Source organism: Lepisma saccharinum, chromosome 9 (assembly GCF_977018435.1).
Source record: "Lepisma saccharinum chromosome 9, izLepSacc3.1, whole genome shotgun sequence".
Lineage (NCBI taxonomy): Eukaryota > Metazoa > Arthropoda > Insecta > Zygentoma > Lepismatidae > Lepisma > Lepisma saccharinum.
In genome coordinates, this window is record NC_139237.1 from 32,038,971 (window position 1) to 32,058,243 (window position 19,273).

General features: G+C 37.3%; 1 protein-coding gene across 1 annotated transcript in view; it reads right to left on the reverse strand.

The window, feature by feature from the left end:
• Positions 1 to 19,273, reverse strand: part of Dhc93AB (Dynein heavy chain at 93AB) — a 584,738-nt gene that overhangs the window by 445,816 nt on the left and 119,649 nt on the right. The window contains exons 14-15 of the mRNA XM_083127975.1: positions 17,334 to 17,470; positions 3,757 to 3,875 (exon numbers count right to left, since the gene is read on the reverse strand). Of these exons, the coding sequence (XP_082984101.1) occupies positions 3,757 to 3,875; positions 17,334 to 17,470 (256 nt within the window). The remainder of the gene's footprint in view (positions 1 to 3,756; positions 3,876 to 17,333; positions 17,471 to 19,273) is intronic.

Consider the following 19,273-nt stretch of genomic DNA (forward strand, 5'->3'; position numbering starts at 1 on the left):
TGTCGAACTCTTATTGTGATCGGAGGACAATCTCTTGGTAAAATGCGCACTGTACAGTATGGACATGACACAAAGGGGAAGAATCATCGGGTACCTGGAAGGAGGTGAAACACAAATTGAAGTCTCAGTAGCGCTGAATGTGACACAAAATGTCACATCCAGGCTTTGGCAACAGTTCCAAGATGCAGTAGATGCTCATTGTAGGCCAGTACAAGGTCATCCATGAGAAACACTGCAACAACAGGAGTGATATCTGGCCTTACCTACATGACGAAACCAGACAATGCCTGCAAGACAACTGCCTCACAGCTTGCAGCCACCTCAGGAGTTAGATTATCTTGGCAAACTGTGTACTGGAGACATAGGACAGCTGATCCCTATACCAGGCATCCAGTAGTGTGTCACGCTTGATCCAGTACACAGAAGCGCTCATTTAGTGGAGGCAGCACCATCGAAATTGGACCCTGAATGAAAGAAGCAACATGCTCTTCACAGATGAGTCCAGATTAAATTTGCATTCATCTGGAGAGAAACTCGAACACGATTTAATTCCAGGAACTTCATGGAAAGGGATCAGTTTGCTTGTGGTGGAACACTGGTGTGGGCAGGCATCATGTGCAATGAATTTAAGGAGCTGCACATCTTTGCTGGAGGTACTGTTACTGGCCAGGGGTACGAGGTACTCCAACAACATGTGTGGCACTTCAGAGGCAAAGTCAGTTCAGACTCCATCCTCATGGAAGATAATGCAACTGTGCATCAAGCCAACCTGGTGGTTGACTTTCTTGAAGGTGAAGAAATCCACCGCATGGACTGATTAGTGAGGCATCCAGACATGAAACCGATAGAGCATGCCTGGGATGCATTAGGGAGATGAGTTGCAGCCTGCCAGCCTCCAAGAACAATTCCAGAGCTTTGTACTGCTATATGTGAGGAATGGAACCAGCAGCCCGTAGAGCTCTTGAACCATCTCATAGAGAGCATGCCAGGTCATTGTGAGGTGTGTGTGGGTGTGATTGTTAAGGATAATCACATGCTTCCTTTCTTTGTTGAGGATGTGACTGTCAAGTTTTGTTATTTTTTACATGTGTGTATTTGAAATACAAAACAATTGCTACTTTCATATATTCTACTCTATTGTACGAGGGCTAGTCAAAAAAGAATGAATGAGAATGAAATTTTTACTTACGAAATACATTAGGCAGGGTCCAGGTTGATATGGTCTTTTCATCGAGTTGTATACACTTGGCTCAACATGTCTGCCAGTCCTGGCAGACGTGCTGGAACCAGTCTTTTGGCATCGTCTTCAGAACCGCCTCCGCCTTCTTCAGAACAGCCTTTGATGAGTCAAAACGCTTGAACACAGTTCCGATTTCAGACGAGGGAACAAAACAAAAAGGTCACATGGAGCAAGATCTGGGCTGTATGGAGGTTGCGGGACACATTCAATATTTTGTCGAGTCAGATATTGGGCGACAACGTTGGAAACGTGAGGGTGTGCATTATCCTGGTGTAGGCCCCAAACAACAAGGATGCAGTTCAGTGCGTTTTCGACGGATGTGTTCAGCCAGTGTCTTCACAACTGTCACGTAATACTGCCCAGTAACCGTGGTATGTGGAGGCACTTCATGTTGGTGGACCTTACCACGGTAGTCGAAGAAGGAAATCACCATTACCTTATTCGCCAACGGAACAGCTTTAGCTTTCTTTGGTGTCAGAGAGCTGGGTGATTTCCAGACTGTGCTCGCCTGTTTGCTTTTGTGATCGTAGTAGTGAAGCCAACTCTAGTCACCAGTTATGATGGAATTTAGGTATGCCTTGCCATGCTCCGCTACCAAATGCTGAAGCTTCCGACACCCCACCACTCTCACCTGCTTCTCTTCAGGAGTTAGCAATCTTTGCACCTTCTTGCACATACACGTCTCATGTTCAAGCGATCGTGCAGAATGGTGAACGCACTACCATGAGAAATGTGTAACACATCTGCCAGTTACTCTAGTGGCCGGAGTGCCCGGACCGGCCCTCCTTAAACTGTTTGAACCACCGAAATGCGATTGATTGTGAAAGGACATATTCGCCGTATGCCTGATGCAACATTTCATATGCTTCCATGGTGGATTTCTGCAGATGGAAGCAAAATTTCAAAGACGCATACTGCTCCTCACGAACAGACTCCATTTTCCATACGCGAGTTCTGACCATTCGTGTTTTCTCTGTGCAGTGTTGCCAGATGCATGTGCATACGTGCTTGCAATTTTATCTGCTGTTTCCACAAGACATGTTCTTCTCACACAAATTTGTTTCCCTGCTGTATATTCAGTATGTGATATTAAAAAAATATATATTCTCACTCTTTTTGACTAGCCTTCGTATACCAGCTATCATTTTCAATATATTTTACTATGTTTTGTGCAGTTCTGACACTTCATTAATGAAATGTTTTCTCATATGTTAGTTATGCTTAACGTTTGGACATTATTGTACCAGATGATTGTCAGTAATTTATTTTGAGTTTGATTAAAACATGGGCACTCTCCCTATTTGGACTCTACACTCATTATAGTTATACACATAGTTATAATTCAACTCTGGGAACTAGTTAACCTGTTGTCAGAATTGAACTCAGAGAACAACTCACCTGTCATACACAGATGACCAAATAGGTGTCTTATTCACAACATTATTGAAACCTTTTACAAGTAAACTCAAATCATAATTTCTTATAAAGCACTGTTAAGAATATGAGTAAATATCTTGTGCAAGTTTTAAAGAAAGTAAAATTTATTGCCTTTTATTGTGTATTTAGACATTTCACATGTCAAAACATGTAATAAAGTGGAAATATGTTTCTGAAGTTGCACTTGTACATGGATTCTATACAAATTCTTCATCTTTTAAACTATTCTAGCTGGGACAAAAATTGGCTGTGTCACACACAAAACTGTCATCAGATGGTCTGTATTGAGGATAGAGACAAAGTAAAGCTGAGCCAATACTGGCACAATTAAAAATGTCACGCAACACTTTTTGGAACAGTGGAGGCTCATAGCAGAGTGGTTCGGATTCCACTTTAAACTGTAGGTCCAGTCCCAATTAGCCTATCTGTGGATAAAGTGGGCTTAAAATCAAAACTCAACACTCTTTTAAAGTCTAAACATCCTCAAAAGTATGTGCCATGCATAATTATTTCCATTTTTGCAACAACTTGTGGAGAGAAATGTATTGTGTGATTGGAGGATTCTCATGAGAAACTTTGAAATGTTACAATTTTGAAGTATCATCATCGGTTATCTGTATGAGTTTCAGCATTGGTATCAGCTAAGCCCTAGTTTGAACCACTTTCAACTCCATGGAAACAAAATCTACTTGTTCGTTAATAACTCTAAATTTCGAAGATATTGTTTGCGAGTAAAAAATTATCTTACCATATGTTAAGGCTCACAAAATATTGATAGTCTTTTAGACTCATTCTTCCTTCACAAAGAGGTCTGTATCGTAACAGAGAAAAGTAGTTATATGGAACAATACAAACAAGGATGCATCACTAAACCATGTCTCTTGTTAGGCATTGAGAACCAATGACAAGAACAACTGACATGAATAATTAATTATAGATATTACAAAATAGAAAAGAAATTTACGTATTTGAAAGTTGTTTTTACCTTAATCCTTTGGTGTTTCATATCAGGCAAATACCTTCTACAAAATATATTTCATGAAAAAACAAAACATGTATACTAGCAAAAGTCATATTACCTTCTGATTTCCAGTTCAGTTGCTCATGAGCCTTTGCTATTAACTCATCTATGTCATTCACCTTCTGTGCTATAAGTGCAAATTCAACTTTCTGAGTTTTTGTTCGGATTTTATTGTACCTAAAACAAAATTCAAACATATAGAGCATTATTAATTAAATATTCCTGGCACATAAATGGCGTATATACTAGTAGCATAAAATACAATATTACTGGGTCGATAAATGATGAACCCCCACAGGCAGATTTGGCTACACTTAAAACAAGCTCAACATGCCCATATGAGCTTTTTGCTCAAGTGTGGAACCCTGTCTAATCCAAGATTTTTGTAAAAATGCCCTCGGGAATTTCCCGTGAAATGATGACCCCCCTCAGATTGATTTGCCTACACTTATAAAAGGCACTTCTGTGAGATTGTTGTCCATAAATTTGTTAAAAATATGCCCCTCTTGATATTTTTTTTTTGGCTACACTTAAAACTAGGCCAAGATGCTCATAAGAGCTACCCACATACACCCACACACACCCACACCCACCCACACCCACACATATTTACTTCCGGTCCACTTCCGGACCACTTCCAGTTCACTTCCGGTTCACTTCCGGTTTGCCTACTTCCGGTCCACTTGTGGCCTATTTCTGGTTTATTTATATTGCATCATGTTTTGCAACAAATTATTACCCAATATTAAGCAATAAATTATTAGACATGTGTTGTTTTCTGATTGGTTGGTTATGACATAATGTGATGATGTGTTATATTCTGATTGGCTTATTGTTTCAGATGCTTTCAATGCGGTCTGTGCTTAGGCTATATAAAGAGATTTTGCATTGCATATCAGCCAGTATTGTGAGAGTTGTTGAAGAGTAAGGGTGTGTTGTTGCAGTGCTGCTCATATTTTTTTAAACACAAAAATATTGCAAATTTATATAAATTGAATTACAAATCTATTTGATTTAATAGACAGAATTTTTGACAACCTGTCATAGGTTTATTAAGTATAGAGTTTTGATTTGAACCCCAAGAAATTTTATATAAATACCAAAGCCAAAAAATATTAACACACATACACACACACACACACACACTAAATATACAAAACACACTGCTGAACCCAACTGATATTTTTTATTAAGCATAGAATTTTGATTTGAACCCCAAGAAATCTTATATAATAAACAGCAACAAAAATGCCAAATCAAAAATATTGTAATCAATGCAATAAGAATATATCCAGCCCCAATTGGGTTAAGCACCAAAAGAATTGTAATCCAGCTAAAAGCAGAATTCTCACAAAAATATGCCCAAAATGCCATAGAAAATATAACATGAAATATTTCACTTATACTTGTTCTGCACAGTCATCAACATTTCCAAACAAAATTGATTGGAAATATTTGTGTGATTGCCCTGTATAATTTAGATTGCAAGGCCATATTTTGTAATTTTCTAGACCAGGAGCTAGACCCTGTGCACCAGAAACAGGCCATAAAATGCCTCTCCACAAATTATGTGAGCATCATGGAGCACACAATACACTTTACAATTTTGAGAATCTCAATTTAAATTCAGGAACAAGAAATTTGGATTTGATGTATCTGGAAATATCTTTTTTTTTTCAAAAAATGTTTGCATCTTGAATCAACCTGCAAACAATATTACATGTTAGGCTGGGCTTTCTCAACAGCAGAGGCATGCAGCTTAGTGGTTTCCCGCACTCACACTCTGTAAATACATTCCATGATTTTATTATCCTATTAAAGCACCCAATGCTGCAATTTTTAAATTTTTGCTGAAGAAGATACATGATTATCTCATTCATGTTCAACATCTTAGAGCTGTATGCATCAAATATATGCCTATTGTGATCGAAATCTGCACCACTATACAACAACCCACTATCTGTTGTAACAAATTCTGACCTATGGAACCTGTCCAGATGCATCATCAAAAATCTGAAATGTTTCCAGTTTGAGCTCTGATTTGGAGCTCTGATTCTCAAAATCATAGAATCTCCCCACACTTGCATGATTTGAAAACCATCCCCCATAATAGGAAAAATCAATACAATAATAAAAAACAACAAACTGTCCCACAATTCTCCTGCAAGAATTATACTTGTGGCACTCAAAATCAGTGATGTATCTCAAGTTTAGATATTTGAAGCTTTGTGTGCTGTGCAGTGCCCAGTAGAACTCTGTCTTATTGTTGATTGAAAATATTGAGAATCTAATTTTGAAATCAGGAATAAGAGATTCAGATTTAATATATTTTGCAACATTTCTTCTATCAAAAAATGATATGTAGCTATTATTCTAAGAATATGTGAATATTGTTCTTACCCAAAAAATTGTGCACAAGACCCAAACTGAACAATCCCTGTTGTGGAAATTGGTACTCACAACAAAATCCAACCCAGAATATATGAATCCTGTGTTTGTAGTTATAAATTCAAATATGTCAAAATAACATATAACAATATTATGATTGAGTTTGAAGTCTGATCAAAGGGCATATATAAATTGTACATGCATTTGTGAACCAAGTAATTGTTCCTGAAACCCAACAATTCTCTTATGTGTGAATTCAACCTTTCCCAAATATCCCAGATTCAGGAATCATACAATTCTGGCATATCTATTATCATAGATTTATCAACATGACTACTGTATATTCTTAATTTTAATAGCATCTGGAATTTTATCATAATCTACATATATACTCTGCTCATCCATGTTGAAATTGCCGGGTGTGCAGGGCTTATTGTGGAGGCCTAGATCCTTGAATTTCTTACCCTGTTGCATGTTGCTTGGGGGCTGATCGATCTCAACAGGTTCTATGTTGAAACTGCCGGGTGTGCAGGGCTTATTGTACAGGCCGGGATCCTTTAATTTCTTACCCTGTTGCATGTTGCTTGCAGGTTGAATTCATGTCCACTGTCAAGCAACCACTTGAATTCTGTTTCATTCTTAATTGCAAATAGATCATATTCTCGATAAGTCAGAAAAAAAAAATAAGCTTGAAATCACATAGCAGTGAATCTGATTTTATGTATTTTGAGAGGTTCTTCTTGTCAAAAAATATTTCTATATTAATTGCTCTATAGATATGTTAAGATTTGAAGGTTGCAGAAAATTGCACTTCAAAGGTTCAAAATATTTTAAATCATGAAATTTTATCTTCTGGTTCAGCAGATACAGAATAATTTCATTTGCATTGATAATACTTGTGATGTATTTTCTTCCCCTAATAAAATCCACACCAGAAAATACCAAGCCTGTATCTGTAGTTACAAATTCAAAATCATCATAAGATTTCAAATGAATATCATAATTTAAATGTTTCCAGTTCTCAGATATGTTAAATGGGATATTAAAATAATACAGTGCTTCAAAATATTTTGTTGTGAACCAGTAATTTTTTCTGTAACAATCATAAAAATTTATAAAGAGCCCAACAATTCTCCTGTGCAGCAGATATATGTATTGTTCCTTCCTGCCCAATAATCCCAGATGCATGCATCCAAATTCACGGTCATAGTCAAGCACCCACCTGAATTCTGTCTCATTTCTAACAGCAAACACATCATATTCACATAAATTGGAAAATACAAGCTTGAACCTATCTACAAGTGATTCTGATTTTACATATTGTGACAAGTTTCTTCTGTCAAAAAACATAGTGCAATCAGTGCTGTGTGTCATCCCTCTAGGACAATGACACATTCAAAAATGCAATGCTGTAATTTTTTAAGGGCATGTTCAACACTATGCCTGAGGATATTGTTCCTCTGCTGCTGATAATCTCTGTTTATTTCCAAATCCCACTGTCGGGGATACATGTTTGATTGTTTGCATTGCGGGATTGATTCCCACTGTACCAACCTATGTATGTATTATTGGGAGTTTAGATAATTGTTTCCCGCACCTGCATGTTTCATTCCAAGAGGTTCTATCTAGAGACTGTACAAGGCACTCACTGCTGCAATTTCTAAATTTTTGCATCAGAAAATACAGAACAAGCTCATTTAGGCATTTGTGCTTTAAATACCCAACAAGATCCGGGTGGAAATCATCTGCACTGAACAAGTGCCCATCATCTGTGGTCACAAATTCAATATTCTTATTAAACAGATTGGGATTGGAAATTATTCTGTTCAAAAATTTAAAATGCACCCAATTTAAGCTCTGATCAGCCATGAGCTCTAAATCATAATCTTCATACCCATCACAACAATTGCTGTACCAACATTCATCAAACAATTTCAACCTGCAGAAATAATAATAGCTCCCAGTGTGGTGATGCACAAACAATCCACAAATTCTCTTAAACTTGTTGTACATAAATTTTTCAAACTTGCTGATGCTCTTCAGTGACAAGTATTGAAAATTCTTGTCACTATCAAGCACCCAGTGCATTTCAGTCTCATTCTGAACTGTAAACAGGTCATACTCGGACAGGTTCAGGAACCTAAGCCTAAAATCCCCAAAAAGTGATTTAGATTTAATGTATTTTGAAATTGATCTCCTGTCAAAAAAATTCTGCATTATGACAGGCACAATGGCAGTGTGAACAATTCCCTGCCGCATTGGCATGTATTTTGTATGTTGTGTGCTTCAAGTGACAGGCATATGCATTCATGCTCACAGTTTTTAAATTTTTGCCTAAACATAAACATGAGAATTTCATTGAAGTTTGTATGTTTTAAAAATTTGCTCATGCCTGGCTTAAAATCTTCAGGTAGGTATAAATTGCCCTCATCTGTAGTGACATATTCAAGAGGATTCAGGTCCACATAAACTCTGTTTGAGATTTTATAATGGACCCAGTTTAGACTCTGCGGCATAATTATGTCCATTCTGTGCACAAAACAATTCTTATTGCAATTGTTGTACCAGTAATCATCATACATTGCAAATCCACAATGCCAATAATAACACTCTACAGAATAATGCACAAAAAATCCAACAATTCTTTTGCATGTATTGAACATGGATATTTCAAATCTTGTCAGGGATTTCAGGGACAGGTAGTGAAAAGCAAAATCACTTGAAAGCACCCACTGCATCTCAGTTTCATTCTGCACAGAGAACAACAGGTCATGCTCAGAGAGTCCAGAGAACCTATGCCTCAAATCCCCAACAAGTGATTCTGATTTTATATATTTGTAAATAGATCTTCTGTCAAAAATTCCATACTTTTGATTCAATCCTCTCTCCCATTGCTCTGCTTTCCCTGCTGTTTCTGCTCTACCTGAAATTAAATTTTTAATCTAGATAATTGTTTCCCACAATTGCATGTTCCGCTGAGATTGCTCCCACCTAGAATCTTTGTAATGCAATCAGAGTCACAGTGTTTGAATTTTTCAAACCTTTGAGGTGCAATTTTCTGCAACCTTCAAATCTTAACATATCTATAGAGCAGTTAATGTGAGGCTCAGGAGGAACCTCTCAAAATACATAAAATCAGATTCACTGCTGTGTGATTTCAGGCTTGTTTTTTTTTTTTCTGACTTGTCGGGAATATGATCTGTTTGCAGTTAGGAATGAAACAGAGTTCAGGTGGTTGCTTGACAGTGGACATGAATTCAACCTGCAAGCAACATGCAACAGGGTAGAAGATCCAAGAATCCCGGCCTGTACAATAAGCCCTGCACACCCGGCAGTTTCAACATAGAACCTGTTGAGATCTATCAACCTGCAAGCAACATGCAACATGATATGAAATTAAAGGATCCCGGCCTGTACAATAAGCCCTGCACACCCGGCAGTTTCAACATAGAACCTGTTGAGATCGATCAGCTCCCAAGCAACATGCAACAGGGTAAGAAATTCAAGGATCCAGGCCTCTACAATAAGCCCTGCACACCCGGCAAATTCAACATGGATGAGCAGAGTATATATGTAGATTATGATAAAATTCCAGATGCTATTAAAATTAAGAATATACAGTAGTCATGTTGATAAATCTATGATAATAGATATGCCAGAATTGTATGATTCCTGAATCTGGGATATTTGGGAAAGGTTGAATTCACACATAAGAGAATTGTTGGGCTTCAGGAACAATTACTTGGTTCACAAATGCATGTACAATTTATATATGCCCTTTGATCAGACTTCAAACTCAATCATAATATTGTTATATGTTATTTTGACATATTTGAGTTTATAACTACAAACACAGGATTCATATATTCTGGGTTGGATTTTGTTGTGAGTACCAATTTCCACAACAGGGACTGCTCAGTCTGGGTCCTGTGCACAGTTTTTTGGGTAGGAGCAATATTCACATATTCTTGGAGTAATAGCTACATGTCATTTTTTGATAGAAGAAATGTTGCAAAACATTTCAAATTTTTGCTGATGCATCTGGACAGGTTCCATAGGTCAGAATTTGTCACAACAGACAGTGGGATGTTGTATAGTGGTGCAGATTTCAATCATCACCTGCAATATTTTGATGCATACAATTCTCAGATGTTGAACATGACTGAGATAATCATGTATCTTCTTCAGCAAAAATTTAAAAATTGCAGCATTGGGTGCTTTAATAGGATAATAAAATCATGGAATGTATTTACAGAGTGTGAGTGCGGGAAACCACTAAGCTGCATGCCTCTGCTGTTGAGAAAGCCCAGCCTAACATGTAATATTGTTTGCAGGTTGATTCAAGATGCAAACATTTTTTGAAAAAAAAGATATTTCCAGATACAACAAATCCAAATCTCTTGTTCCTGAATTTAAATTGAGATTCTCAAAATTGTAAAGTGTATTGTGTGCTCCATGATGCTCACATAATTTGTGGAGAGGCATTTTATGGCCTGTTTCTGGTGCACAGGGTCTAGCTCCTGGTCTAGAAAATTTACAAAATATGGCCTTGCAATCTAAGTTATACAGGGCAATCACACAAATATTTCCAATCAATTTTGTTTGGAAATGTTGATGACTGTGCAGAACAAGTATAAGTGAAATATTTCATGTTATATTTTCTATGGCATTTTGGGCATATTTTTGTGAGAATTCTGCTTTTATCTGGATTACAATTCTTTTGGTGCTTAACCCAATTGGGGCTGGATATATTCTTATTGCATTGATTACAATATTTTTGATTTGGCATTTTTGTTGCTGTTTATTATATAAGATTTCTTGGGGTTCAAATCAAAATTCTATGCTTAATAAAAAATATCAGTTGGGTTCAGCAGTGTGTTTTGTATATTTAGTGTGTGTGTGTGTGTGTGTATGTGTGTTAATATTTTTTGGCTTTGGTATTTATACAAAATTTCTTGGGGTTCAAATCAAAACTCTATACTTAATAAACCTATGACAGGTTGTCAAAAATTCTGTCTATTAAATCAAATAGATTTGTAATTCAATTTATATAAATTTGCAATATTTTTGTGTTTAAAAAAATATGAGCAGCACTGCAACAACACACCCTTACTCTTCAACAACTCTCACAATACTGGCTGATATGCAATGCAAAATCTCTTTATATAGCCTAAGCACAGACCGCATTGAAAACATCTGAAACAATAGGCCAATCAGAATATAACACATCATCACATTATGTCATAACCAACCAATCAGAAAACAACACATGTCTAATAATTTATTGCTTAATATTGGGTAATAATTTGTTGCAAAACATGATGCAATATAAATAAACCAGAAATAGGCCACAAGTGGACCGGAAGTAGGCAAACCGGAAGTGGACCGGAAGTAAATATGTGTGTGTGTGTGTGTGTGTGTTAATACGTTTGGCTTAGTTTTAGGTGTGGGCAAAAAAAATATCAAGAGGGGCATATTTTTAACAAGCTTATGGACAACAATCTGACAGAAGTGCCTTTTGTAAGTGTGGACAAATCAATCTGAGGGGGCTCATCATTTCACAGGAACTTCCCGAGGGCATTTTTACAAAAATCTTGGATTAGACAGGGTTCCACACTTGAGCAAAAAGCTCATATAGGCATGTTGAGCTTGTTTCAAGTGTAGCCAAATCTGCCTGAGGGGGGTTCATCATTTCTCGTCCTGGTTATATCATCAATTACACTACTTATACTGCATTACTTCATTTCTTGCTTTACAATAAACATGTCAGGTCCAAGATGACATCACACAAAAGTGTTAATTTTTTATATGAGGGTTATCCAGAAAGTAAGTTCCGACTAAGAAAAAACAAGAATAAATTTACAAACCATTTGAATTAGCATTTCATGTAAATACTATACACTAGTTTTGACATAGTTACTACACTTGTTCAGGCACTTGTCATAGTAGGGCACCAGTTTTTGTATCCATTATAGAATACAGGGACCCCAGATTCAAATCCCAGGTTGGGCATGAGTGTTTTTTGTGAATGTCCCTAATATCTTCGCATCATCACTCATCCCCATCTTTGCAATTAGCCAAAATTGGTAGAAAAGTGAAGTAAAATAAAACAAATCAATAAATTCATTGTAGAATGATGCTGCCTGCAATGCAAACCATTTTATAATGCCTTCTTTGATCTTATTGTCATCATGAAACTGCTGGAATGTTTTCACATGGAAGAAAAGTGGCATGATGGTGAATCGTTCGTTCTCTGTATTTTCCTCTACAATTGAACACATCAAATATTCATGATCCCAAGGATGGTTGGCCACTCTCCGGATAATTATGCACATATCTACATACCAGTCACACACCTTTGAATCGCTCATGGAATGTTCTCCATACAATGCAGAATTTCAGTTAGCTTCATGTTCATAGAGTTCAAGAAAGGATAACAGGCTTCTCAATTTTCTTATACAGAATAAAGCATAAATGCTATTATGTTCATAAAGACTCTCAAAGCATGCACTTATTTGTCTTAGTAATGTGATAAATTGGCTATCTTGCTAGAAGCAGCTTTGATGTTCATTCCCTTTCATTAGGGATATGAACTGGGTAGGCATTTGCATCCACAATAAGCAGTGATCCAATTACCCTGCATCTATGAGGGTGGATCAAATGAAAACGGAACAGGGGCCACAGAATGAAATCAACAAGGTTTATTTTAAAAGTAATCTCCAAAGTTATACAAGCACTTGTCCCACTGTTTCACCAAGCCGTGAATACCATGCTCGTAGAACTCCTTTGGCTTAGATCGGAACCAGTTGCAAACATTGTCCATGACGTCATTATCCGAGTGGAAGCACGGACCCTTCAATGCCTTTTTCAATGGACCAAAGATGTGGAAGTCGCATGGCGATAGATCAGGGATATACGGTGGGTGTTCCAACACTGTCCACCCAAACGTCGCCAACGTGTTCTTTGTAACAGCTGACGTATGTGGCCACGTGTTGTCATGCAGCAAAACCACTCGAGGACAACAGGCTGGGCCATTTGGCCTTGATGGCTGTGTAACAAGCAGTGCAAGGGCACTGCAGTAACAAGCAGCATTGATTGTTTGACCATGGTCCAGGAACTCAAGGAGAAGGGGTCCTTCATGATCGGAAAAACATGTCAGCATCACTTTGCCACTACTCTGCACCATCTTAGACTTCTTCGGCGGTGGATAGCTTGGATATCTCCACTGTTGGCTTTGTCGTTTGCTTTTGGGTTGGAAGTGGTGGCACCAAGATTCATCCACAACACTTTCCAGGAAATTGTCCTCGCCATGATATCTCAGAAGATACTGCATAGACAATCCCATACAGAGGGTTTTCTGATCATCTGCAAGATGGTGTGGAACCCACCGAGCACTCACTTTCCTGTGCTCGCCTTCACGGATGATACTGTTGCCTGACAGCCTACGCATATAACGTGCACTTGTGAGACTATGTAGGGCAAGCCCATTATGCAGTAGGGGTTTCCTTCCTTACCTCCCGCTCTACTTCTACACAGGGTTGTCGCCACACACATACATAAATATAACCCAATACATCCACTCTTCCGTTTTCATTTGATCCATCCTAATAGACAGAGAATAACCTCCCACCTTATACTTTTTGTATGTGCAGACAAACTAATGCATGCCACGACTGGTAGTCCAAAGGTTACCATGACCCAGATGTGTCCGTGACTGTACACAAATTGACACTTTACATAAGGCATCATCTTGAAATAAAATTCACACAAACCATGTAACCCTGAGTATTTGAATGCATCATAATCATGCTCTAAGTGAACTTAACCGAAGCACTAGCAGACACTTGTTTACGCTAGCCACTTGACACTTACATGCTGTAGCACCAATAGTCAGTTTAAATTAGTTGGCAGTCAACCAACTGAACACCCTGTAGTGTGGAATTGAACAGATGACTATGCCATTTTTTTTTTAACATAAAGTTAAATTTATGGGCCTTGGTCTTATAACATTAATTTTTAAATACTTTTTTTCCTTTTCTAAGCCAAAACCCATAGCAGCGATCTGGTCACATAATTTAATTAAGGACGAGTGATTGTGATTTTGTATTGCAAATAATTTTAACTTGTTTCATTTACACTGAACTGAATATTGATTGTGGGGGTAGACCAATATGAAGTTTTTGGTGCTACTGGTATAGTATCAATATAATATTTCCCAATACTGATTAGCAATATTCTACTAACACAATATAAAAGTGCTTATGTTCCATGAAGAATGTGGCCAGGTGATTGCAATAAAGGAACTATTTTCACATTTACATTATAAAAACTATAGTACATAAATTACACTCTTATAATTAAAAAAAATGGAATTCAATTACAGGCTTAATGATTTAATAATTTGCAGATCTGATGTGCTTATAAATAGCCTTGCAAGTGTGTAAATTAGTGTAAAATTTCCAATTATATTTATAAACAGGAATTTACTTGATCTAGTTTTGTGTAGTAAATATCTAAATGTTCAGATTCTTGCACAAAGCCATGGTGGTCTAGTCTGTTGGACATCTAAAAACATGCAGAGGACCCAGGTTCAATTCCTGGGTGGTGATCATGGGAATTTTTTGGACACTGTGTCTACTATATACAGGGTGATTCAGAATTTCTATTACACACTTCTAGGGGTTGTAGAGGGGACATAGTAGATCAAGTTTTGATAAGGAACACATATCTGGAAACGTACCGTTTTGGTACTACACAGATGACAATATCATATAATTTCACATCTCCCACTTTACCTGTATCACTACAAGAGCTGCTCGATGTGGCGATCCTGAAGTTCATTGCAAACATTGTACATCCGAAGGATGTTTTTATACACATGCTCAAAAATACCTGGTGTGTGCTGAATCGTGTCTGCTGCAACCAGAACTCGTGCAACCAGGTCTTCCTCCGACACTACAGGAGTCTCATAAACAAGAGACTTTATGTGGCCCCATAGGAAAAAGTCAAGAAGATTTAGATCCGGTGACCGTGGTGGCCAAGGAGTTCATCCACCGCGACATATCCACCTGTCCCCTTATGTTTGATTGAGATGTTGTCGGATGTCATGGAAAAAGTGTGCTGGTGCGCCATCATGTTGGAACCTCATGTGCTGGCGAATGTGCAGCGGCACATCATCCAAGAACTGTGCCAATATTTCTTGCAGGAAGGTCAAGTACCTCGGACCGGTTAGGCAGCCTGGAAGAAGGTACGGCCCAATCAGATGACCATCGATGATACCAGCCCATGCATTGATGCCAAACCATTGCTGAAATCCATGAAAATATATGGCACAAGGGTTTTCGTCATCCCAAATGTGGCTGTTCCGACTGTTGAAAACACCTTCCCTGGTGAAATGCGCTTCATCTGTAAAAAGAACAAGCCGAGGAAACTCGGGAACTTTGGATGTGGTACGGGTGAAGCTGCTGGTCATGAAAAATATGCCAGACGCTGCTCTGAGACACATTCACGTGACATGACAGGTTCTCCTCAGGTCGATGAAGGACCTCCTCTTAAACGTCGAAAGTGTGGCATGTCCGTGAAGCATCACAGTTGGGCCTCTTAACTTTGAAGTTACCTGTTTCTTCCAGCCGTTGCTCTAATCGGGCAAAAATGGTATGTGATGGAGTGACACGATGTGGAAAATGCTCTGCATTAGGCTCTACCATTACGTCCAACTTCGCAGTACATTAACAACATGTCGGTGTTCTCGGCAAACATGTATTCAACCATACTGTACTGTCTTCCGCAACGACTAAATAGCAACTGACGTGAAGGTTGGAAGCAGCACACATGACATCAGGTGACTGAAGACGTTACCTTCCCTCAATGTGTGTTTTAATACCATAAAGCGGGAGATGTGAAATTATGTGATCTTGTCATCTGTGTAGAACCAAAACGGTACGTTTCCGGACATGTGTTCTTTATCAAAACTTGATCAGCTAAGTCCCCTCTACAACCCCTAGAAGTGTGAAATAGGAATTCTGAATCAGCCTGTATGTAGTGGCTCCATGGCTCACCTAGTCTATCAGGGGGCAACTCTGCATGGGGAGGGGGGGGGGGTAAAGGTGGCCAGTTGATTACATCACTGCCAGTATAACCAAGAATGTGTGTGGCCCTAAATGCACAAACCCGCCACACATGGCAAGGTGCAATGTACAGAGATATAGTTTTCCTTTTATTAAAAAAAGCAAAATCCATTTCAGTTAGCTGGTTACATGCATTAATTATGGAAATTAACGATGATTCATTTGTCTTCTTCAAGAAACATTTATCACTTCATACCGGATTGATAAAAATGGGTTATCTGTATCGGGAAATTTTGTATGAGTACTTTGTTGATGTCTGCAAATTTTTATATCAGTCTAATCCTAAAATTTCCTGATACAGATAAGCCAATGTGAAAAATGGTTAATAGAATGGAGCCCCAATTATAGATTTTCACACTTTACACATTTTTACATTGCTCATCCAAATAAATCAAAATGTTTTACATTTTTCAGATCATACATTTTAACCATATTATATGTTTTGCAGCCATAGTCCCATACGAAACATATTATCGAGGATCTATTGTATTCACTAAAGAACCTTAATTCTCAATTACTAATTCACCTACTTAATTATTGCATATAACAAGGTGATGGTATTAGGTTTTCTCTTTTTTTAAAAAACTGATTACTAAGAAGTTTACAATATAAAATTGGTGTGCCCGAACTATATTTATTTACATAAATACAACAAACAACAGATTTTATTCTTCATTCACAAACTATTTATAGAAATATGAGATTGATAAAACTAACAGTAATTTTACAAATAAACTGAAACCAAGAAAGCCTACATTGACAATAGCAATAAAGAATTGATTAATGTGTTTTATCTCCAGAGTACATCTCTATACAACTTTTTGCTAAAGATTTTCTTGACATCTTAAATATATCAAGGATATAACAGAAGTTTAAGATTGCCACAGAATTGAAGTTAGTTATTCATTATATAAATTAATAACAGAACGTCATATATTATGCAGGTTGTTCAGTTGACATTCCTTCAGTGTGTGTATTAATAGGTTTCTTCTATTAGAAAATTTCAGATCTGAATCCAATTAGTATTGGCAAGAATTATGCATGGGATCACACAGTTTCTCTTTTCTGTTCCTTTAACCTGCAATCTATAATCGGTACTGCTATAAGGATAGATACTTGCCACCCAATCACAAGGTTAAGATGAGATGTGTATTTTCTAAATATGTCGGCATGTTCGTACACATCTAAAGCTTCTTGTGGAATGTCCTCCTTGTCCATTGACTGAAGGTAGCGAACTTCTCTCAAGATTGCCACAAGCTGAAAAATAAATAATACATATTAAAATCACACATAAATAACGATTGCAAAACCCACTGCAGTCACCTAGTTACCAATAGTGATAACCAATGTAGTACCGATTCAATAGAAAATTGCAAATGCTGCCTGAAGTTCATGAAAGTTTCATTAACTCTTTAATTAATTTCTCTTGTATTTACACATTACTTGCATTGTAGAATTACTTTTCCTGTAGTATACGGCTGATACAAGCATAAAAACACAGTTTCTGTTATGATGTTTTAGGATAGCACATGCTCCCTTCATAAAATTAACGATTTATCGCATTGTTATAACTGTATCTTTAATCAAACTAAAATTAAATATCTGATGAAGGGAGCATGTGTTATCCCTAAACGTCACAACAAAAACTGTATTTTTATGCTTGTAACAGCCAAAAACTAAAGGATAAGAAATTCCTTAATTAATATTTATAAGTAGGCAATGGATCTTACCTTTGAAAAAGAAACTGTGTATATTGTTGAACTGCCTATGGCAGCCCGGGGATGTAACAGTAGAGACACTCGCTTTTGATCCATTTTCAAATATTTATTTAAAACAAATTGACCATGCAGATCCGAACGTGGACTAGAAGTAGACCCCTCTCACTTACCTAATATTTTCTCTCTCCTGTCCTGGCACCTCCTCACTTCCAGAACGACACTTACTCCTCAACACCACCTTCTCCTCTCGCTTCCCCAAACGCAACTCCCGATCAGCCACGACTTCCTCCTGGCCAATGTTTTCAGTTTCCATTACTCAGCAATGACATTGCCCGATCAGAAGTCGCACCTGCATTCCTACTTCAAGATCTCCCTCTCTGTCCACAATATAGACTTTTCATTTTTTAAAAAAAGGTGTGCATATGCATTACACATGTTATGGCAGAATTTTGTAATAAATTACAGGATCTTTATAGAAATATGGATCAGTAAGATTCGCTAATTTTACCGATCAACTGATACACTGATATGTCTGTATCGGCCAATACCAAAACAGTAAGGATTACTTTGTCCCATTCTTACACATAAGTCATAAATAAGTAATAAATTTTATAAGTTTAAATCGATATTTTCCCTAAAGGAAAGTAATGTAATGTGATAGCAGATAACCTAAAAGTTATGTGAAAAGTGTCCGAAATTCTCCCAAGTGCATTGCACTATTCTGCAAAACTGCATTCAGGAGTGTGCAGATACAACTCTACACATTGTCAATGTTAGTCATAGAAGAGGTGGCATGATCAGCACCATACTCCAGCCACGTTAACCCCACCCCTTCCCCTTTCCAGGTAGCCACTGATAATACTATGCTTGGTGAGCTCTGCAACCATAGATATTGTGATGGAAAAGGAAAAAGAGAAATAGAATTCCTAACAAGAAAATATAAACAGTATGATCCTACGAAACCAATTAGAATTTAAACTTATATGTAATGGTGATCACCGTTGATCATATTTTAACTGGTTTCTACATTCAAGAATATTAGAAACACACGTTTTTCAAGAACAACTTCCTTAAAGGGAAGATTAATTTTTAAAATTTCACAGCAATGCACATAAATTAATAAATATTTTTTTTTATTAACAAAATGAATCAAATGTTTTTAAAGCACTTGAATATTTTTATGGGAGAAACTCTTACAGTACTGGACACCCTAAGTTTATTGGCAATAATTAGAAAATGAGTAAGCAGAATGTAAGTTGAAAACAAGAGTATGGTACTTCAAGATATTCTTTATTAAGAACAGGAAATCACTGATGAAAAATGGGAACCAGGGAACCAAAGT